At 36.5% G+C, this 25517-nt stretch overlaps 2 protein-coding genes across 3 annotated transcripts; both read right to left on the bottom strand.

Moving 5' to 3' along the window:
* Positions 1–2: 2 nt before the first annotated feature.
* dnajc16l (DnaJ (Hsp40) homolog, subfamily C, member 16 like) lies at positions 3–9544 on the bottom strand. 2 transcript variants are annotated; one of them, XM_058791729.1, is made up of 15 exons: positions 9390–9544; positions 8532–8803; positions 8311–8377; positions 6727–7048; positions 6369–6553; positions 6007–6111; positions 5761–5919; positions 5541–5671; positions 5270–5447; positions 4995–5177; positions 4758–4834; positions 3213–3293; positions 3041–3130; positions 2775–2945; positions 3–1298 (listed from the first exon to the last, which is right to left on the bottom strand). In XM_058791729.1, exons 2-15 carry the CDS (start codon positions 8705–8707, stop codon positions 854–856), a joined length of 2370 nt encoding a protein of 789 aa, XP_058647712.1. In that variant the 5' UTR covers positions 8708–8803; positions 9390–9544; the 3' UTR covers positions 3–853. The 2 variants fall into 2 exon arrangements, with proteins under 2 accessions (XP_058647712.1, XP_058647713.1); XM_058791730.1 differs by having other exon boundaries at positions 8532–8730; positions 9390–9532.
* Positions 9545–12548: 3004 nt separating this feature from the next.
* Positions 12549–25359, bottom strand: itih3a.1 (inter-alpha-trypsin inhibitor heavy chain 3a, tandem duplicate 1). Its single transcript, XM_058791961.1, has 22 exons — positions 25204–25359; positions 24152–24184; positions 23488–23511; positions 22964–23118; positions 22764–22868; positions 22514–22676; positions 21755–21865; positions 21479–21607; positions 21182–21298; positions 20919–21087; positions 20373–20498; positions 19997–20178; positions 19383–19571; positions 18788–18924; positions 18425–18582; positions 18256–18282; positions 17723–17776; positions 17522–17635; positions 14351–14552; positions 14063–14235; positions 13170–13281; positions 12549–13085 (listed from the first exon to the last, which is right to left on the bottom strand). The coding sequence occupies exons 1-22, from the start codon at positions 25297–25299 to the stop codon at positions 12947–12949; spliced, it is 2715 nt and encodes a 904-aa protein (XP_058647944.1). The 5' UTR covers positions 25300–25359; the 3' UTR covers positions 12549–12946.
* Between the last annotated feature and the right edge of the window lie 158 nt (positions 25360–25517).

The raw sequence follows: 25517 nt of genomic DNA, 5'->3' as shown, positions 1-25517 counted from the left end.
TGTCGCTACAGTACAAACTTTATTATTTTTAAACAATGCACATATAAATCAACCACAAAAAAGTGCAACGTAAAAATAGTCATTTTCCTAAAAGAAAATGGCAACTGATGATCTACAGACATTCTTAACCTTAAGTTTTAGTGATAATTCAAATGCAGTTAGAACCTCTATTTAAATATTACATTTATGAATCAAAGAATCCTAAGCAAGTTGTCAAAGTGCAAAACATGACACAAATGATGGAAAGGCAGCACATGCACAAATGGCAGTAAAATCTAAGTATCTTCTCAAGTCTTAATGTGATTTTTCATGCAGCACGGTTTAGTAAATTTGTACTTGGGAGTTTTTGCATAAGGAGAGTAGGATGACTAAACCTTGTACACACACACACACACTATCATCCACATTGTGACTGACTGGAAAAAAAGGCAGAAAGGTAATCTCAAAACGAGCTGCTTCTGAAATCCGTTGCCCGTTGCTTGAATTCACAGGAACTTGGATGAAATTATAAGGGTGGGCTGTAGCCACCACATACCCAGCAGTGTAAAGACACGATAGCCCTGTCAGAAGCTACACAGAGAGGCTTTATCTGGGCACTGGCATCCATACAGTAATGAAACAACCATACTAACAAAAAGACAGTGTACGTTACAGATGGAAAGGAGTTTTGCCCCTAAAGCAGCCGACGAGCACATGGTGCTCTAAATAACGAGAACCTCTACTCATCACCAGTGCGCTTTACAGAATAACTTAATATCTTTTAAAGTAACCGAGTAATTTGGATCGAAAAGATGTTGAGAATTCAACACTTTTCACGTCACTACTGCAGTGGGCCTGAGGACAAAGGCGAGTCTTATTTCTGTGGTGTTATGGTGTCCAGACCGGGCCAGGCCGGAACATAGTGCCGTGGTAGAGTTCCCTCCATAAGCCTCTCCATCCACAGACCCAGTCGGTCCAGTTTGTGGTGGATCTCTAGAGTGGTGGCCTTCTGTCGGGAACTTGACCGGGACCTCGAGGCTTTGCTTGGAGCGGCCGTCGCCGCATCCTCGTCGGACCACCTACTACATTCGGCTTCCTCCCCGGTGAAGACCGGTCTGAATAAGCAGAAGTATTTCTTGTGGCCGTTGAGCGCCAGGACGTGGCCAGTGTAGTCCGATTTGTTGGAGGCGGAGTCCTCCTCTTCTTCCTCTTCGTCCAAGCAGTCTGACGGTCTGGCGTCAGGAGCAGACTCCATGAGGGAATCCATCCATTGGCTGTGCTTGTCCACATTTAAAAAGGAGTAGTGAAGAGTCTGAGACCTGTGGGAGGAAGTAGGGATAGTTTCCTTTAGATTTGTTTGTAGCATGATTTAAGTAGAAAGCAAAGATGCTCAATACAGCTTCTGGAGATGTGCTTTCTTTCAGTGTTTAATTCAAGTAATGTAATGCTACTTTCCAGATGTGGAAATAGGAACAAATGGAGATTCGACTTCATATTCAAATGATGCTCCATTGTTTTTTCCAAGCGGTGGTGAGAGAATTCCAGTTTGAGTTGTCTGGAAAGCAGAACTGTACAACTTTTTACTTGTAAATGACCTCTGGAACGCTACTCAAGTTCAGACACCCGACCCCTAGTGTAAAAATAAAGCAATAAGCCACAAGAAGCAGTGGTTTACACTGAATTTATAACAGCTAAGGGGCGTTGTTAGGCAAGGCGCAGAGAAGAGTGCCTAAACCCCCCTTAGGGCGTGTTCACACTTGGCTTCTACCAATTTAGTCCAGGTTAACTCCTTGTGCTCCGAAACTAGTACAACCTGTCTACCAGCTATCTTCTCCTTTTTTCTTGTTATGGAAACGACTAGCCACTGGCTTGTCATTGGTCAGCTGTCAAAAAGGCGCTTGACGTAGGGCGTTTTTTCCAGAAAACTTTTTTCAACTTGAAAAGACGCTCTGAGCTGCAGAAAAAGACGCCGGCGGTGGCGTTTTAAAAAACGCTCAGGACTTTTTTGAAAACACTGTTTATTCCATAGGATTATAATGTAAAACAGACGCCGGCAGCTTCAAAAAAGATGCCAAGTGTGAATACGGCCTTAGCTGTTATAAATTCAGTGTAAACCACGGCTTCACTGGGCTTTATAAAATGGTTATTCCATATATAAAGGTTTCATAAAATAAACCAAAGCAAATAAAATGTAATGATATTAATAAAACCATTCTTCCGCCAAACAATGTAGTTCCTCAGAAACGGTTGTGGTTGCCGAGCAACACACAGACACAGAAACAAAGAGGTGTATGTAGAGTAATTTACAACAGCTTCGAAATGATTGCGCATTGCAAGGACTTAGTGTTTACGAAAGTAATGTACCTTTTAAATTGTGCACATGTTGACCAAATAGAAGTTTGGAATAAAGGTTCCCGTTGTACTTTTTTGAAATCCAAATTATTTCAAATGAACCCAGGCTGCATTTCCTAAAAGCACTGGAACCCCATTTAGATCGTAGAAACCATTGGTGCCAATGTTCTCTAGGACCTACTGATGCTTACAATGTTTTGGGGAAATGCAGCTATCGCAGATTTGGAATATGTCTACGCAGCATCTTTGACCTTGGTTCAGTTGTCTAAAGCTTAATGGAAGATGATGAATGCTAGCATTGATTTGTATGTGTGCTAAGCTTTAAGTGGCCTTCCAAGTTGGTAAGTTTTGACAGTTGAATGGTTGACAGCCTAAACTCTGTAAGAAGGTTGATCTCCAGAAACAGGTTTTAGCATGCTCTCAAACACATTCAAAGGCCTCACCCTGAGAACGAATACACTTCTTTGGCAAACTTCCTGAGCAGTACTTGTTTAGAAGCATCAGTGAGGATCAACACGACGTTGATGTGACCAGGCTTTAACCTGACTAGATTACTCATGTAAGTGATGTCCGTCAGCTCCGTCACCTCCACAAAATTCTTCTTCGGTGGACGACTGTAACAGGAAAACCAACTGTTAGCGATTCAGCTAATGCACATCTAAACACATCTGTGATCTCAAAATCTCTATATGACTTTGTTATTATATACCTTGAAGTGCTCTCTTGTCCTGGAGAGCTCTCTGCTGTCTTTGGTGGATCAGTGGCCTTTTGTTTGGCTGGTTTGTCTTCCCCAGCGTCGCTGTTCATTCAATCAATCGATCAATCAATCAACAAACAACTCTCCTTACAAAAGCACTGTGATATAACAAAATCTGTTCTACCTGAAGGCCTGAATGATTACAGTTCCAAATAGGATGAAAAGAGCAGAGAAGATCAGAGACAGTACGGGCATCATCTCACGCCTGTGGGAAGCAGAACATGACATAACAGGGTGGTCTTAAGTTTCTCATTTATAAAAAAAAAAAATTATAGGGCTGCTAATCGGCATATCAATAAAAAATAAACCTGAACATAGCCATCAAATGCCATTATCATTTAGGCTGATATTATTTGTTGTCAATCACATTTAAAACATGTTTGCACACAATTTACATCTTTTACACTTTTTCAGTCTTTATAGTCTATTGCAAATATTTAAATATTATACTACAGAGCTGTTGAATGCTTTTTCTTTAAATGCACATACATACAATACAGACACACACACGCTCTGACGATTTTATCAGTAAAATAGTTTAGCAGCTTGAAGGCTACATGACATTTCTCACTAGGGATGGCTCGATACCATAATTTTGGCTTCGGTACGATACCAGAATGTAATACCTCGGTATCGATACTAAATCGATACCATAGGTGACAAATATCCAGCCTCAAAACATAAGTGAATTGAAAACTTTTTTATTAAAATAATAATAATAAAAACAGTTTCATATCTTATTACCTTTGTATCAAACCGTAACAAAACACCTACAGGGAATATAGGCTACATTTTGATATTGGAGAAAAAAAAAAATATATAACTGAAATAATAAAATGAAAATATATTCAAATCTTCTTATCTTTTCAGTTCAAACGCATAGTGCAAACAAAATGTCTCAAAATGTAACAAACCTACCGGGAATATAGGTTACATTTTGACTGAGTTTGGAGGAAAAAACAAAACAACTAAAGTAACGCAATTAATGCAACAAATGTTGCTTTATTGTAAAGTGTTATTCTAACAGTCAAAGTAACATTCAAAATCACGTTATTATTTCTCTCTCTCTCAGATTGTTTTCAGATTTCAGCCTCAGATAGCCAAAGAAAAAGCATTAAATATAAATCTCACTCGCTCTCTCGGCTGCTTTATATTAGCGGTCGGCAGCGCGGCAGAAACATTCCCTTCATATTATTGATAATAAAATGAATATAGCAAAACTCTTGCTTAATTCAAATTCAAGTAATATTCGATTGTATGAAATGCAAGTGCATATATTACATGACCAAAACTTAACTGGTACTAGCGTGTCACACATGCACATGTTTGCAATTTAAGATGCAGCAACAGCATGGCCTGAAAGTCAAGTGCTGCTAATGTTGCTTTCATTTCTGATTGATCACAATGGACCACTCATGGCCTTTTCCCACTGACACAGATTTTCCATAGCTGTTTGTTTTAGACTGGTTTTAGTCAGGTAAACAACAAATAACAATGTTCATTTCTCAAATCTGTGGAGAAATGTGGCTGGTTTGCAACAGGATCCAGTTTGCCTGGTCGAGCACTGGCCAAGATTTTGCTCTGGCTCTAGAACGCAAACCATTCTGGTGGAAAAGAGCTAAGAAACTGCATGCAAACAGAACCATGAACACTTTATGATTGTACTCACCAGTTAGAGTAGAGAAGATCAAAGTAAAATTGAGCGATGTAATCATATGCAGTATTTATCCACTGAATCAGAAACATCTGAAATAATAATAAAACAATACGTTATTACTGTTAATTATTTCTCTCGTTGCCTCTTAGACCTTCATGCACTCAATCTTGAGGTTCGGCAACGCATTCATTAAAATATATTTTGGAATCTAATCGCAAAGTCCTAAAGACAATCTTAGACCAGACTTACAGAGGCAAACTCATTGTTGAGTTCGGGCAGCATGGCATCATGGGTAAGGTAGGAGGGGTCTCTTTGCAGAATCTCAAGCAGCTTGTGGAGGCGGAGCTTATCATCATCACTCCCATTCCATCCACCTGTCACTGTCCGATACAACACCCTTCCTGTAGCGCTGCGTCTCTCCAGGACAATCACCTGAAGTCATATGCAGAAAAGGTATGAATTCATAAGACATCAAAGGAGGTGACTAAATGGAGCGTGTGTATTAGCACATGAATGTCTCTGACCTGTGGAGGGGTTGTGTCCTCCTTTTTGAGCAGGGCGTCACAGAGAGGCTGCTGTTGCCTCTGGTAAACATAAGCAAACCTGAGAACTTCTTTAGTGTTGGAAGAAGCGAAGTCAAAGAACGCCTCGTTCACGGACACAAACTGCTCCCCTTCACCAGTAACGAGAAGAACACAGTACCTGTCGATCACAAAGACAGGGAGATGATTAAGTTTTCTCAGAGACATAAGTCCACTAACATCTAAAGCTACAGTTAGAGGTGAGATTTCTCACTTCCTGCGACGGTGGAACTGCTTAACTGGACACAGCTCATCGAATAGTTTCTGATTCACCAGTCGCGGCACCAGCAGGAAACGATTATTGGACACAAACTCATCAATTATCTGCTTTTTCATCCCTCTTGCCTGGGGAAGAAAATAAAAAGGACTTGTCCAGCAAACCCAAAACAGAAAAACTACAGTTGGATGTATGCAAACGGAGAGCTGGGCCTCACCTGTATAACATCAGCCGGTTTGTCTGTGTTCTCTTTGAACAGGAGCATGGTGGGAGCATACGTGTTGATGTTGAACCTCAGTACGACTTTGGATGTCTCAGTCAGGCCCATGTCCACATAGCCAAACCGTACATAGTCTTTATAGGCAAACGCGGTGAGCTGCGAACAAGAGTATATAACAACTTGCGTCAAGAACACAGATTTTAATGACAGACTGTTTGAACAGCTAATATAAGGAACACTCACCTTAGACAAAAGAGGGATATTAGATGCTACATCAAACAATAACACTCTTGGCTTATTCTCCTCATGCCAACTGTTTAAAAACTCGAGGTAGCTGTTATCTGTCACCTAAAAGAAAAGAATAAACAAGGAAAGAAAGAGGGAAGGGGGGGCAAGGGAAGGGAATGGAAAAGAGAAAAAGCAAATAAAACTTCAATTACGAACTCTTTTTAGCTGCATTTATATGAATGTTTAATTGAAAGTCCATATTCTTTGCAACAAGAGCCAGTGCGTGAGTTAAGTCGAACCTGACATATAGTTAAATTCACCTCATAATTAATAATTACATAATTAATAATTAAATACATAGTTAAGAATACACCTACCTTCTCAACCAGCTTCTGGGGCAGAAGGCTTTCCACAAACTGTCTCAAGTGTTCCCTGACCACAGCGTAGTGGAAGAAAGTGACTTTGCCATTGATTAAACCCAGTATGGACGGTGTGCGGTGGGCACCAAGATGGTTAGCCAGCTGTCTCTCATATCCAATGTCCACCACACCAATACCAACCCCTAAAAACAAACCAATAGGTTATATTCCGAGTATTCTGATTACATCATTTAATTGAAAACATCTGCATAGACTATTTTGCCTAATATCGCGTGCTATGCCATTGTATGCTTATTAGAATATCACCCAAATCTACTGGAATCAATTGAGAGGGTGAAAATCCTGAAGAACCTACCCAACGGCTCCAGCTCTTGCACAGTGTCCTTCCATACGGGCTCAATATGGATGCAGGTGAAGCACCACTCTGACGTGATTTTGATCAGGTAGGGTCTCTTGAAACTGTCCGGCAGCACTTCATTGATGTATTGGTTGTAGTGAAGGAGGTGCTTGTTGTCTGTGAAATCCCGACTCGTCCGAGGGAAGTGAAAGAACGACTCATCGAAATAGAAGCTGTCATGATAATGTCTGAAGCCCTGCGGTGCTCGGGCAAAGTTTTGATTCTCGTCCATTTGACCAAACCGGTCATAATTTGCCCTTCTCTCCTCATTGGAAAGAATCTGTGGAAAGTAAATCACATGCAAATCAATATGCATGCTTATTACTGAAGACATATTCAAATGTTTACATGCATCTTACACCAATTCCACCAGTTTGTAAATTTCCAACCAGCTTTGTACTGTTGCAGTGTCAGTACTGGTATATGTAAATGAATGATGTGCACTTTTGCTCCGTGTTTGCTCAGTTCCAGATTTTCTTTTAAAACTATTGATCGAACTTCCTCTTTTTTGTGTGTGTTTTTTTTTTTTTATATTCACAGAAGGGTGGCGCAAAAATCAAAAGCGCATTATGTGTCCAAATGTTTGTCAAAAAGGAATACCACAAGTTGCGTCATTGATTTATTGCATGTAAACCCTTAAACAAATTTTTATAATGAGCAGACATTTATTATCATTTGTGAGTATGTGTAATCATACATTTCCAAGAAAATATTGCTGATTTGCCAAATTTACGCAATAAAAAAAATAGCTTCAATTGTAACCATTCACATGCTATAAATTTTAGATAAATATTTCATTTAAAAATGTATAAAACAAACAAACAAAAGTGACTATAGTGGTATAAAAAAAACATTTGCTATGTAAATAAATAAACATCTGTTTTATTTTATATTTACAACTCACCGCATGCGAGTAATTATACATTACAATCTTTGCCATTTTACAGCAAATATTTTGTGCGCTTAAATATACCAGTGTTCAAAAGTTCAGTAAGTCAGTAAAGAAATGTATAATGTTACAAACAAAAATGTCTATTTCAAATAAATGCTGTTCTTTTGAACTATTTATCAAAGAATCCTTAAAAAAAGTCTCAGTTTCCACAAATATATGAAGATATTAAACACAGTTCTCTAATCTGAAACTGTTGTCAACACTGATAATAATATTAAATGTTTCTTGAGAAGCAAATCAGCATATTAGAATGATGTTTAAGGATCATGTGACTCTAAAGACTGAAGTAATGATGCTGAAAATTCAGCTTTACCATAACAGGAATATATTACATTTTAAAATGTATTCAAATAGTAGACAGTTATTGTGAAATATTACTACAATTTAAACTACTGTTTTTTTTTTTATCTAATAAATACAGCCTTGGTGAGCATAATAAACTAATTAAAAAAAAAACAAATACCAAACTTTTGAATGGTAATGTATATAAACACGCACACTTGAACAGTATTAGGCAAAACAATAAATAAATAAATAGTGTTTTTGCTCTTACTTCACATTATTTCCAATATGCAATGCAACCATCCTACCTCGTATGATTTAGTGATCTTGATAAACATGTCCTCTGCCCCTGGACTTTTGTTTTTGTCTGGATGCCTATGGATAAAGTGTGAAAACATTTTCATTTGGACATCAACATGAGAGAGTTACACAATTATTACACTATAGTCAAAGAGAAGAAAGCTAACCATTATTTAGAGTGCGCACATCTATGGCCCAGTGATCTCTGCTGCTCTGATTCATCACTCACCATTCTCTCACGAGCCTCTTGTAGACTTTCTTGATTTCGGCCTGGCTGGCTTGTCTGGACACTCCGAGAACTTTGTAGGGATCAAACTCAGGCGTAGAAGCCAGTGAATCTCCAAACAGAGCCAGGAGAAGAATCGCCCAAACACAGCAGGTCACAAACGCACTCCAGCCTCCCATCTTGTGGTATATGAACTGGCAGGCTGGACAAACACAGGAGACTGGGGCTAGTTGTCACACATTTTACACCAGTAAAAACTCCTCAGGGTAAGTCGCCTTTATAAACAAACAAAAAAACATACAGTTCACTGACTCCAACAGCGGGGCACGTTGTCACACTATTTGGGGTAAGTTGTCAACAGAATATTATAGACTTTTCGACTAAATTCAAAAATTAAAACGATTAGAATAAGTCATTCGAGCAAAAAAAATTAAAAGGTAACAATAATATCAAACCACTTTTTTGGTAGTCAATCCATCAGTAAACAGTACCCACTCCTATCCATATAATGACCTCTATTATAGATCAGTGATTGCAATGCATTTCATCTGAAGCGTTTCTATGGGAACCGGCACACCGAAGCGATCAATGCAAGTAAATCAGCATCAGATCAGCTGCGCGGTGTGATTATACGATCAGTGCAGTTCAAATGCACGAGACAGCGACTATTTACAGCAGACAAAAACACTGTCAGCGTCTGATAACACAGATATGCTGAGAAAACACTGCCCGACTAAATGATTTCAACATCAGCGCACAGAAGCGCGAGCTGCACGCCCTACAGAGGATGCCGCTTTAATGCAATTACAGCATTAATGCAAACACCTCATTAAACACAAGAATCCACAGTGATTGTAATACCTAGGCACGACTCTTGTTGTGATCGTATATATCCACAATTTAGCAGCAATCCATGTTCTCCCGATGGTAATGGGTGGACCGTTTCCCCGGCCTTCCCTTGCCCGGTACTTCCGGTAGTGAGGGATTGTGGGTAAACAATTTCTATGATAAAAGTCCGACGGATTTATCCAAAATCGCTTTTAGTGTGATTTCTGATCTTAATCAAAGCATATTTCATACTGGATTTATTTATTTATTTATTTATTGATTTATTTTATTTTAGAGGTCAGTTGTTTTGCTTTAGAGAGGGAAAGGACGATCATTAAGATGATGGATAGATCTTTCTGGAAAACATGTTGATGGTATGAGCAATGCCTTTTTTTTTTTTTTTACATATTTAAGAAATAAAATACGAGCAATAATCGTGCTGGTGTACATCACCATTGCCATACAGTAGGTACGTGCAGATATTCAGCACTACAATGTTGTTTTACAGTTCAATAAACGAGTTAATACACGTTCACACCAATAACATTATTTAGTCATTATATAGAGAAGATGATTGCCTGCAAAGGATTCTCAACAAAATTTTGAAAATTAACATTTTATTTATGATTATATTTATTTGTCCAATTACATTTGAGGGCCTGAAAATGGGGGGACTGTGTATAAAAATGTTTGTAGTTCCTAAGCATTTGATGTTATATTTTTGTTCAACCCCTTGAATTAAATCAAAGTCTGCACTTCAATTTAATCTTGATTGTTTTAGTTTTAATTTTGTTCTGGTGGCATACAGAGCCGAAATTATGAAAAATTGTGTCACTGTCTAAATATATATGGACCTAAGTCTTTACATTTTTTTGAAAATTTTTATATAAAGTCTTTCAGCCATTCTGACTTTATATATTGTTTAGTAGAATCGTTTTGCAGATAAGATCCTATATATTTGCTGTGTTTGGCCCATAATGAATACATATGGACAACAGGGCATTCTGGGGAAACTTTTAATGAGTTTCTGATGCTCATCCGGCAACAGAAATTTTGAAAATCGAGCAATTTATATCTGTGGAAAGCATAGATGAAGGTGTATAATAGGCCTACTAATGTTGTCCACACTGTAAAAAAAATCCGTAAAATTTATGGTAAAACTGTGGAATTCTACCGTAAAAAATACGGTAACAACATTTTACAGTTAAATACCGTAATTTCATTAACTGATATAATGTTAATATACCAACCTATTAAAGTACTGAAATCTGTTTTGTACCTTGAAATACAAAAACTTACCATTAACCATTTAACAGGTTTTTACTCTAGCATTTTCACAGTTTTTTACCATTAAAATCACAGTCATTTTTTACAGTGCACCAGACAGGATCATTTTGGGTGTCAATTATTAAAATCTATGTAAATGGTTTAATAGATTTATTAACAGACTTACAGTAAAAAAAAAAAACAAGGAATTAATTTTTTAGTTTCACGGTTTGATCAGTTTACAAAGCAATCAGTGGTCTCCAAAATACTTGAAGATCGTTTTTATATAGCTTACAGTAATGATATTTTGGAAACATCTTTGTCAAGTTTCAAGACATGGCTGGATGTACTGCTGTCCAACTGAAATTGGAAAATAAGATTTGAAAGAAGGTTATTTCTTTTAATATAACACAATCAATAATACTTCCCCAAAGAGACACTTAATAACTTGCTGCTTGCAGCTTACTTCTATAACATTAGTTGTCACACCACAGAATTATGTAAAATAAAAAAGGTGTCCAACCATTCACATTTTGAGGATCAGCTAAAGACCAATGTTTAAATGGCTGTACTCATGGGCTGTGTGGTGTTCTGACTGTATCTAATGAGAAGCTGCGGTCACTGTAAGCACAGGGAGTCACTGACTGTACAGGCTTGTAAAACTGAGAGAACGATCCGCTTCACTGACGACACACAGTTCGAGCACTCACTTACATGGACATCTGCTCCTTAATTTGGCCAAGAGTATGTTTACTGGATGAGATCTGACGTTTGTGAAAGGAGTGTTTCTTATAAACCATTCAGACTCATTTGCCACAGTTTAGTCATCATTTTAGCTTGAGTTAGTGGCTAGATTGGTGTTCATTTTGTGTTTATGTTAGTTTTGTGTGTGTGACTGTTTCGTGTCTTTGTAAGCTATCATCTTTATTTGTGGTAAAGTTTTTTAATTATTTTATGTTACCAAGGGATTCGTTAGCTTTGAGTTATGTGATGTGGTCCTCCCTGGAAAAATCTGTCAACTGCAGTCAGCATACAAAATGAGTCAAATGTATTTTTATCATAAAAATTGTGAGGATTGTTGATGAGGACTAGCACTGGCAATATAAAACAGTTCACAAGTTTTCCTTTCACTATTGATTTTGAATGTTTTAGTTTTAATTGATGTAGAATAGTGTAGAATATTAATATCAGCCATAACATGAAAATTATTATCAGTATCAGCCAGACTTTTCATATCGGTGCATCTTAACCCTGTATTTTTATGACATTAATTTTCTACTTCCAAATTCTTTAAAGAAATTACAAAATGATCCAGTACAGAGTAATTTAACGTGCATTAAATTTCACATTGCATCTACATTTCAATCTTTTATTTGCTAATTTAATCATTTTCAGCTTCATATTTACACGTATAGCCGCAATCTCATGTTTTTAGGTTTCAAGCAGTGTTGTCATGATACTGGTATTTCTAACATAGATACATTGAAAAAAATTGATATTACCGTTTAAAAATACAATTTGAACAGTATCTTCTCATATATCCTCATGTCTGGTAGCTTTGATGGGAATTATATAATAATAAAAACAACAGGTTACACTTTATTTTAAGGTGTCCTTGTTACAGTTTAATTATACATTTACATACTGAGTAATATTAATTAACTACTTACTACAGGGTTAGGGTTAGGATGAGGGTTTGGTTTATTGGTTTATTTATTTATTGTTATTATAATAGTAAGTACATGTAACATGTAAAATAAGGACATAAAATAAAGTGTTACCCAATAATATTTTGAAGACTAAGAAATATATCACTATTGTAATAAAACAAATAGTATTAAATAATTACTGTATTCATTATTTTGCTTTACACTGTGTAGTAAAATTACAACACTTATGTTTCATAATTACCTTCACTTGAAAGAGTTAGATGCTCAAGCTTTTATTTTGGTGGAAAGTTTTTGACAACAGGTTTATAGATGTTTTTCATTACAAATATAGTGCAATGCTATAATCATCTCTTCACAAAATGTTGGAAATTATGCAAATTGTGACAATAAAGCATAAGTGGAGCACATTGAAAATGCTTGTTAAACTCACAGCACGTTCAGAGAGTTTGCTGCATTTACTGTGAACCAAGCTGCTCTGAGACATTGCATTGATGTATTTAAAAATCAATGTTTTGACAACACTAGTTTCAACTAAAGGCTAATGGCCTAATTTTGAGAATGACATGTTCATATTTTCATCTCTTAAGTCTTCCTCTTATTATCTGTTTGTTTACAGCTGTCAGTCATTGTTTTGTCTGGCTTTCAGGCTCATTGTTAGATTGTCTTGAAGAGACCGGAGACGATGTAGTCTGTGTGAACTCCATCGAGCAGTCCGGTGCCATTATTGTGAATGAACCAGCAGGGCACTTTTTCTCCGTTCTTCACATCCTGTCTGAAATCTTTCTGCCAACCCCTGTTGACACAGAATAACGCAGTATTAAGGTAACATTGACATTTCATGTTCAAACTGCCAAACCGTGCAGTGTCTTAAATTCACCTGGTAACTACAAGTTCTTGTCCCTTCACAAACATCACGGCATCTGGTTTGTTTGGATCCTTTCCTGGAAATGGTTCACTCACTTCAAACTCCAATCCATGGTAGAACTGACCTAAAGAGAGTTAAACACAGATCAGAGCACAGCCATCACACACTGTGCTGCTTGATAATATTTCAAATTTATATCCAATTGTATAGATTTGTTGCCCTGATAACCAAACCCTACACCACCATAAACAGTAAACCAACTGGAAAACCAGTTGAATAACATTAGAACTCAAATAATAAAACATTTTAACAGAAGAAACAATATAAGTGCTTTTATAATTTTTTTAAATCCTCCATAAATTGGCCCCTTTCACGTTCATTGTAAGAGCTTTACTGTAGCCTTAATTTTTGCATTTTGTTTTTAAAGAAGAAGAGGGATGAGTTGATATTATTTTTGTGGTTTTTAACATTATACCACAGTAGGTAGAGCAGCTTAATTTACACTGGACCTGGAATATTCCTTTAACCATCTCTGCCCCTTTTTTTGTTTTTCAAAAATTCCAAATTTTGTGTCGAATTAAAAAAAAAAAATGTTTTACTTCATCGGAATGAGATGACACTTGGTGATGTTTGTTGCATGCAAATGTGAACACAAAAAATTATTTGTATATGTTAAAAGGTTCGAAAAATAAAAAGGTAAAAAATGTCCATGGACAAAAATAGTTCATAAATATTGCTTAGTATCATAAAATCCCCTCAAAAATATTATTGAACAAAAATATATTACACTGATTTTCCTGGGAAAAATTGTAAGGTTTCAAAGGTGACAATTGTGACCCAAAAATGAAGAGGCCAAGAGGGTTAGCGTGACATATTTAGTGTGGTAAATTCTTCAGACATTTTACCAAGCAGGCCATGGACATTGCTTGAAAAGAGGTGACTGTCCAAGGTGTAGAACCCGAGGTAGTCTTGATGATACGGGTGTTTCTGCCAGACTTTGTGCAGGATAATAAGAAACTTGACAGAGTTCCTTAGGGTCACTGTTAAACTGCGATCTTTGATCACCTGCAGATCCATGCTGGAGAAAGAAGGACAAAGTTCTGTCAGGACGATGAGTCTTTGCCCTGTTCCTTTTTGAAAGGGTTATTTCAGTTAGCTCACAATGACTTAATATGAATGAAGTGAAATCTTACTTGGCCCCTTTTACTGTGGCAGTATCAGTCCAGAAGAATTTTGCCTGTTTTCCCTTGTCAGACACTGAGATCTCCTTTGTGCTCACCATCATTCTGATACCAAACTTCTCATGAACAATCCCAAAGCGCCCAAAATAGGTGTGCATCTTGTTTCCTGGGAAGACTTTCTTATCTCCAATGGTTTGGCCATTGACCACAATACCTGTGGAGCACCAAGAAACCAAATAAAACTCTAGAACTGTAGACTATAGAACATTGTGGATATGTGTGATTTAAAATAAAAGTCATTATAAGCCATTTAAAAGCTATTTATAAGTTGGTTTCCCTGAAATGTCTAGGCACAAAATTCCACAATTCACAACTTCTTGTTTCAATAGAATTCAATGGGATTCTTATTTCCAATTGAAATGGGAAAAACACATTAACTGAAGTAATGCTAATATACCAACCTATTGAAGTTCTGAAATCTGTTTTGTACCTACACTGATGACCATTAAAATCAGGTGGTGATGAGAAAGTCACATGACGAACCAAAGCTCACCACAAGCAGATTTTCCACAAGCTGAAAAGGCCAATACTAATATATATATATATATATGTATATATATATATATATATATATATATATATATATATATATATATATACAGGTGCATCTCAATAAATTAGAATGTCGTGGAAATTCAAGTAATTCAACTCAAATTGTGAAACTCGTGTATTAAATAAATTCAATGCACACAGACTGAAGTAGTTTAAGTCTTTGGTTCTTTTAATTTTGATGATTTTGGCTCACATTTAACAAAACCCACCATTTTTAGTGAATTGTTGGCCTTCTGGAAAGTATGTTCATTTACTGTATATGTACTCAATACTTGGTAGGGGCTCCTTTTGCTTTAATTACTGCCTCAATTCGGCGTGGCATGGAGGTGATCAGTTTGTGGCACTGCTGAGGTTGTATGGAAGCCCAGGTTTCTTTGACAGTGGCCTTCAGCTCATCTGCATTTTTCTCTTGTTTCTCATTTTCCTCTTGATCTCTCTATGGGGTTCAGGTCTGGTGGGTTTGCTGGCCAGTCAAGTACACCAACACCATGGTCATTTAACCAACTTTTGGTGCTTTTGGCAGTGTGGGCAGGTGCTGGAAAATGAAATCAGCATCTTCAAAAAGCTGGTCAGCAGAAGGAAGCATGAAGTGCTCCAAACTTTCTTGGTAAACGGGTGCAGTGACTTTGGTTTTCAAAAAACACAATGGGCCAACACCAGCAGATGACATTGCACCCAAATCATCACAGACTGTGGAAACTAAACACTGGACTTCAAGCAACTCGGGCTATGAGCTTCTCCACCCTTCCTCCAGACTCTAGGACCTTGGTTTCCAAATGAAATACAAAACTTGCTCTCATCTGAAAAGAGGTCTTTGGACCACTGGGCAACAGTTCAGTTCTTCTTCTCCTTAGCCCAGGTAAGACGCCTCTGACGTTGTCTGTGGTTCAGGAGTGGCTTAACAAGAGGAATACGACAACTGTAGCCAAATTCCTTGACATGTCTGTGTGTGGTGGCTCTTGATGCCTTGACCCCAGCCTCAGTCCATTCCTTGTGAAGTTCACCCAAATTCTTGAATCGATTTTGCTTGACAATCCTCATAAGGCTGCGGTTCTCTCGGTTGGTTGCGCATCTTTTTCTTCCACACTTTTTCCTTCCACTCAACTTTCTGTTAACATGCTTGGATACAGCACTCTGTGAACAGCCAGCTTCTTTGGCAATGAATGTTTGTGGCTTACCCTCCTTGTGAAGGGTGTCAATGATTGTCTTCTGGACAACTGTCAGATCAGCAGTCTTCCCCATGATTGTGTAGCCTAGTGAACCAAACTGAGAGACCATTTTGCAGGTGTTTTGAGTTGATTAGCTGATTGGCATGTCACCATATTCTAATTTGTTGAGATAGTGGATTGGTGGGTTTTTGTTAAATGTGAGCCAAAATCATCACAATTAAAAGAACCAAAGACTTAAACTACTTCAGTCTGTGTGCATTGAATTTATTTATTTAAAATTTAATTATATAGTTGAATCACTGAAATAAATGAACTTTTCCACGACACTTTAATTTATTGAGATGCACCTGTATATATGGTGCACAATATCATTCACACAAACACTAAACACCATCATGGTGACATTCATGAAACGGAAATATGCAATAAACATTAATTTAACAACATTTGATGTAACATACAACCCTAATAAACATAACTGACAAAAAAATAAATAAAAATAAGAAGAAACAATTATTTCAAATAAAAAACATCAAATTTAAAATGCAACACAGGGAATTCTGGGAACGTCCATTTACAGTTCTTCCTTGTAAATTATATATTATTTTTCACTTCCAAAAACGGCATTTTATCATAAAATTGTCTGAAATGTCTATTACAGTGTTTCACCGTATATAGCAGGGGAACTTGCGTTAACCATTTAACAGGTTTTTACTGTAGCATTTTCACATTTTTGTTTTTACCATTACCAAAACATGGTAGCAACATGTTAAATCATGCTAACAATGTGGTAAAACATATTAAAACATGGTAGCGACGTGATAAATCAAGCTTACAACATGATAAAACGTTTTAAAATATGGTAGCAACATGTTAAATCATGCTAACAATGTGGTAAAACATATTAAAACATGGTAGCGACGTGATAAATCAAGCTAACAACATGATAAAACGTTTTAAAACATGGTAACAACATGTTTAATCATGCTAACAATGTGGTAAAACATGTTTAAACATGGTGGCAACATGATAAATCATGCTAAGAACATGGTAAAACATGTTAAATAATGCTAGCAACATGATGAAACATATTAAAACATGGTAGCAACATGATAAACCTAACATGGTAAAACATGCTAAAACATAGTAACAACTTGATAAATAATGCTAACAAAATGTTAAATCATGCCAAAAACATGTTAAAATGTTAAAACATTCTAGCAATGTGCTAATCATGCTAATCTTCAAACTTCAAGCTTTTCAAAGTTATTTAAAACTTTTAAACAAGGCTTTGTCAAGCCAACATCAAAGTTTGTTTACAAACTTAAAAAAAGTTAAATCTATAATCCTGTTAGATTTAATGAATCTGCGATGTCAGGAGGGATAACCTTTATATTCTCACCTGTAAGTGGGTCTCTAACCAGGTTGAAGATGGTACCAGGTTTGTCATCAATGTTGAAGCACAGAGCATCATTCTGATCTGGCACCTCAATGATGAAGTGTGGATCTCCATCAACTGTTACATTGGCAAATTGTTAGAACAACACTGCTAATGTGACTTATGAAGCTTTACCTACATTTCACATTCCCAGTTTACATTTACCATAATATGTGGGTGCAGAGTACTTGGGATAGCTGGCCGATAAGGCTGTGTAACCTGCAAATAAGACAACGATTGAACTAAAATAAATGCACCAAAATAGTTCACTTGGTTTGACATAATGTCAAACATGAAAAAAAGTAAATGAAACTCTCATTCACATTACATTGTTAAATCGTGATGTATCAAATACCGTTCCTAGGTCCAAATCTCTACTCCGTTTCATCTACCTCAACAGCCGTTCATGAGCACTATTCACTTATAGTGCACCTTTAAGAAAAGCTTTAAAAAAATTGCGATGTCCACTACAGTCTCCCTGGGTCATGACGTCAAGGACACTAGTATTTTAATGATTTATAAAAAGTTAATCACTGTCTGGCCAAAATTGGGATCACGAGTTTTGGTAGTAGTACAGCACAGCATGTTTATGTTTTAGCACCATTTATTGTTTGCTTTTGGATCTTAGGAGCAGAAACTGGGACCCATGACGTCACATTTTAACAACCAGATTAATACATGCCAATGTAACGGCTTACCATATTTTTGTACATTTCCTCGTTCCTCTGTGAATCAATGTTGAGAAAAGAGTGAGTGTCATATAACAGGTTAAACATATAGTTATAAATTACGGGAGAACACTATGTCAAGTGTTTCTTTATGCGCCATTTCCAAACTTCTGCTTGCTATTTGACAGTTTAGTCATACCTTCAGTCAGCTTGTCAGCAATGAATAAATCGTTTTTGGTTTCATCTTCAGGTTTAGTGACGACCATGGAGGTAAGCGGTGTAACAAAGTTGTACTTTAATGAAAGGTGCAGAGCTTCGGCAGTGGCATTTCCTTTCTCCTCTGGTGTACCCTTGTCTCTGTCAGAAAATGTTTTTGTATTATAGTTGGATTTGATTAAAATCTTCTGTTTAAAAGATTATGAATGAATTCAGACCCAATTAAAATCAGTAAAATTAATTCAGACAATTTATATTTGTACTAGTCATTTTCACATTGAACTAAACTATGTAGAGAACTCGTGAGAGTTTTAGTGTGCTAAAGATCACGCTTCTTCAAACAGACTTATTCAGGAGCTCCTGGATGGTCAGATATGCCCAGAGACGCTCAGTAAAGTCCCCAAAGATATACTCTTCATCAGGAAATATGGTTTCCCACTTCTGAGTATTCGCTTGACCTTTCAGCTCAAAGTTATTTTCGAACTGTGGCAAAACAAACAAAGTGGGGTTAGTTTTACAAGTCCCCAAAACCAATTATGTAAATTCACTGAGAATAATATTACACAATCCAATGATATTAATGAGGCTATGATCTATGGATTCATTGTTGATGTAACTTTTCTATTATTAAAATATTCTCTCTTAACCAGCTTAATATACAGCAGCAACTGTAAGTAAGGCTGATATAACAACAATGGCTCAACCAATGGTGCGAGTTTGGGGCGAAAGCTATTTGTTTGATCAACCAATGGCTAGAGGCCTAACTCTAAATTATTTGTAATCCTAAAGGCATTTTATCTTTATTTATTTATTTATTTCACACTGACAAGGAGATATTATGCTTTTATTCTCATTCGTTGAACCCCCAATGTCCACATTTATAATTGCTTACTGGCACTATGAACTATGTATGCGTGTGACGGGATAGAGTAATTACTTACCCCTTGTGCGGACACTTCAATTGCAAAGTTGTCTATTTCATTTAAGTCATTAAGTCGGCCAGCAACCATGATCTCAGAGCCATTGAACATCTGTTTAAAATGGCTTCTTGTCAGTGAGTTAACTGCGTTGTCCGGATAGTGAATATGCACGTCTGAGAGTAGAGGACTTGACACTTCTTCATAAAATCCCTTGGTAACAAATCATTAGCAAACCATTAGCAGTATTTTCTTGAAAGTCAGCATTACTAAAAAGATGAACATCTTATTTAAAGTATAGTCACAATTACACTAGATCATTATGGATGCACATTTCCCAATTCGAATCCAATTTGCAAGGTTTTGAGTTGATTTAATCATTTAATTTAATTCAATCATTTTATTTGGGTATATTTCTATGGAAGCTTGTTTCCGCCATGGGATTTATCTCACAATTTGGAATTTTTTCCTCAAAGTTGTGAGGAAAAAAGGCAGATTTGCAAGATGTTAACCCGCAGTTGCAAGTTTATATCTTTTTTCTCCAAATTCTTTTTTTCTCTCACAATTACCTTTGTTATTATTATTCTTTTTATACCGTCTATTTATTTAGTAGATACAACATTAGCTCAGTTAGCTACCTTTAGCTGAAGTGGAGCATCAGAGTCCTCATAAATCCTGCGAACAATGCCATTGTTCTGTTTGCTCAAAGTATCTAAAAATCCATAGTTTGCATCATTACCAAAAGCCAAACTGAACAGAGTGATATTCCCATCAATGGCGTGACGAATGCTCTCTTGGATCTCAGGAAGAGTTCTCGGATCTAAAAATGAATAAGTTTTATTATTCCATCACAGACAACAACAAAAAGTATAACAGCTGGTGTTCTTTAATAAGTTAAAGGAAATGACACCAGGGCTGTTTCCTGTATGTTTCTTTAGGGATACTCCTAGTCAATGTTGATCATCAAGAATAATCACGGAAACAGTAAGGTTGTCGGTATGTGCATATACATACATGTGTTTGGTTCCCCATCGGTCAGCAAAATGATCATCAGTACCATGTTCTTTGGGGCTGTACCATTGCGTTGCTCGTCATACAGCATCTTCACACCATGCATGACAGCATCATGCAATTCAGTACCTTAGACAAAAACAAAAGTGCTCATGTCACAAATTTTTGTATTCGATTATTGATCAATTTAAATTTTGTCCTAATTTCCAGATGTTTACATTGAATTCCAGATTTTCAATGTGGACATTTGCACATTGAAAAGTAATAGCAAACACGCTTTGTCTGCTTAATGTAAACTACGCTGAGTGGCTTTTGCTGTGCTCATTGCATAGGCAGCATTAGGAATCTTTCGCCAATTATTTTTAAAGGAGGCGTTCATACGCAATTTCTGCTTTTAACACTCAGTGTGATCCTTCTTAATCACTGTGCATTGTACACGGTGCATGTTTTGCTTTATGTAATGTTTTCATGTGGATTGCATACAATTAATCATTTATAATTCGTTAAGTGATAAATTCACTTCCTTGTTTATTTCATATTCATACTTACCACCAGTAACTTCAATTGTTTTGACATATTCCTGGGCTGCTTTCACATTTTCTGGTGTTGCTTTGCTTAAATGTGGCTGCCATACAACAAAGGTGCTTGAAAATACGATGATGGCAAAGTAGTCGTCCTCTGGGAGTTCACCCAGAATGGTCACCAGAGCCTCTTTAGTCTCATTTCGAAAACAAACACAGACAAACATCCAAAGTACTGACAATCTGAAATTGAAAACAGTCTTTTCTCATTGAACAGACATCGTAACTCACCTGTGCCATTTTATTTCCCACCATAGAGTAGCTGTTGTCTATCACAAAAACAACCATTTTTGGTACTCTTGGAAGATTAGCCGGTGCGAAAAAATGCACAAAGTATCCGTTTACAATCTGTAGATGATACAAATATTATTTACGTCTTACTCTTTGTGCTTTTCCAATAAATCATTTGTAGAATAGAAGAACAAATTCAAACTTTAACGTATAGCATGTGTTAACTAGCAGGGCACAGAAAAGTATTATTTTCATTTGTTCATTTGTCATGTCTTTATCATCCTAATGATATCTGACCTGGATATCACCAATGTCATGAGCACGGTTGACATCATACTTAATGAAGAAATCTCCATCGATGAGTGTCCCGTCACACTCAGTGCATTTCCTCTGTTGATCCAGTGTTGGAGAGAAGGACACATGGGCCTGAACAAAAATCGAATTGTTATCATTATCACCATTATTATTCTCTAATGGAGATCCTTCTTAGTTAGTAGCATTATTTAGCATACTAATGGCGCTCTATACTGGTATAAGTGATATCTGTCAATGGAAAGAAATTTGAATCATCACCTTCTTGTCAGTGACAGTTTTCTCCACTAGAGGGAGCAGTTCATTGGTGATGAATGTACCGTAGGCGTCTACAAATGTAATTCCCTGAGGCTCATAAATATCTGCTACAATCTGTGGATGAGAGGCACGAGAGATTATGGTTATTTTATTTACTTTTCTTTTTCATCAGAACAGTTTTGGAGAAATGTAGCAGTACATCACTTGCTCACCAATGGATCTTCTGCAGTGAATGGGTGCCGTCAGAATGAGAGTCCAAACAGATGAAACATCACAATAGTCCACAAGTAATCCACACCGATCCAGTCCATTAATTTACATATTGCGAGGAGAAAAGTTGCATGTTTCTAATAAATAAATCCATCAAGAGGATTTTGACTTCAGACCATTGCTAAATACTGTCCATAATATTGCTTTCTCAAGTGTATCAACTGTTTGGACTCTCATTCTGACGGCACCCATTCACTTGCAGAGGATCCGTTGGTGAGCAAATGATGTAATGCTGAATTTTTCCAAATCTGTTCCAATGACGAAACAAACTCATCAACATCTTGGAAGGCCTGATGGAGAGTAAATTCTATTCTATTCTTTTACCATAAAGATTTTAAGTTGAAATTTTAATGTAAAAATTAAAATACCACCATTAGTTTTTCACCTTTTTTTTTTGCAGTTCATTTATTGACAAATTATTTATTTATTTTTTAAATTAAATGTGGATTCTCAATTATGATGTTTTAAAATCTGCTGTGGTTAATAATGAACCTCAAAGTGCTGGACCAGCTGTTTGGGCTTGACTCTGATCATGAGCTCATATTTGCCAAAATTTCGCTGAAGAAGTTCCTCATGGGTGAGAATAAATATGACACTGCTGTGTGCTGCAACATTCACAGTAACAGAGAACTTCTCCATTTTTCTGCCTGAAGCCCTGGAACAGCAGAACGCTGTTTAGTTAGTTGTCCATTAACAACAAACAGTTTAAAGTTCACTTGATTTCCTGTTTTTCTCTTCTCACTTGACTAAACCAGCAGTCTGGCCAGATGACACAGCCTTCTGATACTGCTGCTTGGCCTTCTCTTTTTCCTTCACCACACCTGTGTACGTCTTGCCATCAATCTCCCTGAAAATCCCAAAAATGTGTCACAACATGCTGCAATCATTTTTGAAACTGAGTCCTGCTGATTTTAAAAATCAATCAGATGGAAAAAGACTGACATGCTGAAGTTGGTGATGAAGGATGTCTTGGGTAGATCCACCTCAAAGGACACTTCCTGTGAGACGTTGGCCTTATTGAGAGCTTTAGTGGTCATGACTGTGTGTGAAAAACGTGACGTCACCTTGCAGTCCACCTTTATGCTCTGCACCTCTATCTGAAAGACAGAGAGAATAAAAACACACAGAGACAAATAAAGAGCGTCACTGATCTATTGCTGTCTAACTGATCTGAAAAATTTGGTTACACTTTATTTTGAGGTGTCCTTGTTACAGTGTAATTATACATTTAAGCACCAATTGTTATTATTTAACTACACATACTCTAACTTGCATGCAAATATGCATAATTTATTGTTTTTATAATAGTAAGTATATGTAAAATGTGTAACAAGAACACCTTAAAATAAAGTGTTACCAAAACTTCTTATTGTAAAAAAAAAGCCCAGGAATATTCATTTCTAATAAAATTGTAAAGCACAAAGTCTTGACAGACAAACGTGTGTGAAATGTAATAGAGTTCCCACCTCAGCACTGCTCACGCTTCGCTTCTGTGAGGAGACAAATACATTTTTTTTTTCAGATGGCGACAAAAAACAGTGTGTAGATGTAAAAGATTTTGTATATTAAAGCTATAACATAAAAAAAAAAAAAAATAGCCCATGTGTTGTGTATTATTTGACACTTTTCTAATTCTTGAATATAATTTCAATACTGTACATCAGTGGTTTTCAACCATTTTGACTCAAAAGGTCTCTCTGTGTGTTTTTTTTTTTAAACAAAAATAAATTATCATAAAGGGATAGTTCACCCCAAAATGGAAATTTTGTCATCATTTACTCACCCCAATGCTGTTCCAAACCTATGCAAGTTTTTTTCTTATGTTGAACACAAAAGAAGATATTTTGAAGAGTGCTGGTAATCAAACAATTGATGGACCAACAAAATTCTTCTATTCAGAATTCTTCTATTGTGTTTAACATAAGTTAACTTATACAGGTTTGGAACAATATGAGGGTGAGTAAATGATGACAAAAGTTTTATTTTTAGGTGAACTATTCCTTTAATAAGTACCAGGCCCACTTGGAATTTTGCTGAGGCCCACCAGAGATCCCTGGCCCCCTTTGTTGAGAACAATTGCTTCACACAATCAACTGGCATAGCAGACATTTAGCAACATTGTTGCAATACCTTTAAGAGTCTGGCCATGCTGGTATCACTGACCTGGAGGGACATAATAGGATGTATTACTGTATGAAGACACACATCACATGTACAGATACACCCAAAGTTGTGCTTTTGGCCTGCTTTTGGATTGGATAAGTGCACTTTTTGCAAGATATTTATTTATTTTATATTTTAGTTTTTACTTAAATTTGGCCTGTGGCATAGATTCTCAACTATGGTGTGTCCGACAACTGCATGTAAATTCTAATTCTGCAAGACTATACAAGATTAGATAATAACATTCCATTATGCATTACAACAAGCAAATATCAGCAGGATTGCAAATGTGATATTCATTTTATACAACAGCTCAAATAAACTGGTTTATTATATTAACTGAACATTTTTAGACACAACATTGTCAATCTTATTTTATCGAATAAAAAAGTTCCAAACAAATCAGAAAAGTTGTGTCTCCTTGAAACACATAGTGGTGTTTTGTTCTTGAATTAATATTTTATAAAGTAAGTGCTCACTTGCTTTGTTCTTGACTAAATCAGCCGGTTTAAACATATGGTTTGAATAAATGATTCTGCGATTCACTTATTAAGACTTTCTGCCATCAGTTGGTGATTTTAGTTTACATAATTTCAATTTTCTCATCATGTTATATTTAGAACATTACTCTCATAATATTATGCAGTTGTAATTGCAGTGTAATTAGATTTAGATAAATGTAAGACACTCATACAGCAGCCTCATAGTATATAGTGTCAATTGGTGTAATTAGGTGTAAAGGTTTAACAGCAGGCTATATAACTTTAGATTTATGAATAATTATGAGAGGGGCACCTTTTTTACTTGAATACCTGCCCCCAAAATTTATGTGCAAGGCCCTGACTGCACAGCTAAATCTATGATGATTAAACTATGATGGATATTTTCCCATTTTTGACACTGTATTGACAATGAAGACACACTGTAGCTCACGATGTTACTGATCACTGAGTTAATGCCTATAAACCACTTCATTAGTACAGCAAAACATGAGTGAATGACAACAAAACCAGACCTACCCATTGTTCATATCCCTTTGAGACGACCAGGGTCTCAAAAGACCCTGAAGAAAAACATATGCACACAAAGACGCAGAATATCCACCCTGCAGACATGATGCACTGTCTACTCTATCACATTCAGGACTTCTGAACACTCTAAAATCACTGTGTACACTTTGTACCAGAGCAAATATTTATTTGAGTGGGAGTGGGGATTTGTGATCTTTGTTCCTAAATTCTTGATCAGTACTGAACATGCACACCATGGTATTTTTGTGTATATATTGTTCTTGCTCAAGTAATTTTTTTAATCAATTACTGTTCATGTTAAT

The sequence above is a fragment of the Onychostoma macrolepis genome, chromosome 11 (assembly GCF_012432095.1).
Source record: "Onychostoma macrolepis isolate SWU-2019 chromosome 11, ASM1243209v1, whole genome shotgun sequence".
Classification (NCBI taxonomy): Eukaryota; Metazoa; Chordata; class Actinopteri; order Cypriniformes; family Cyprinidae; genus Onychostoma; species Onychostoma macrolepis.
The sequence above is the reverse complement of the archived record's forward strand: the minus strand, read 5'-3'. Positions and strand labels throughout refer to the sequence as shown.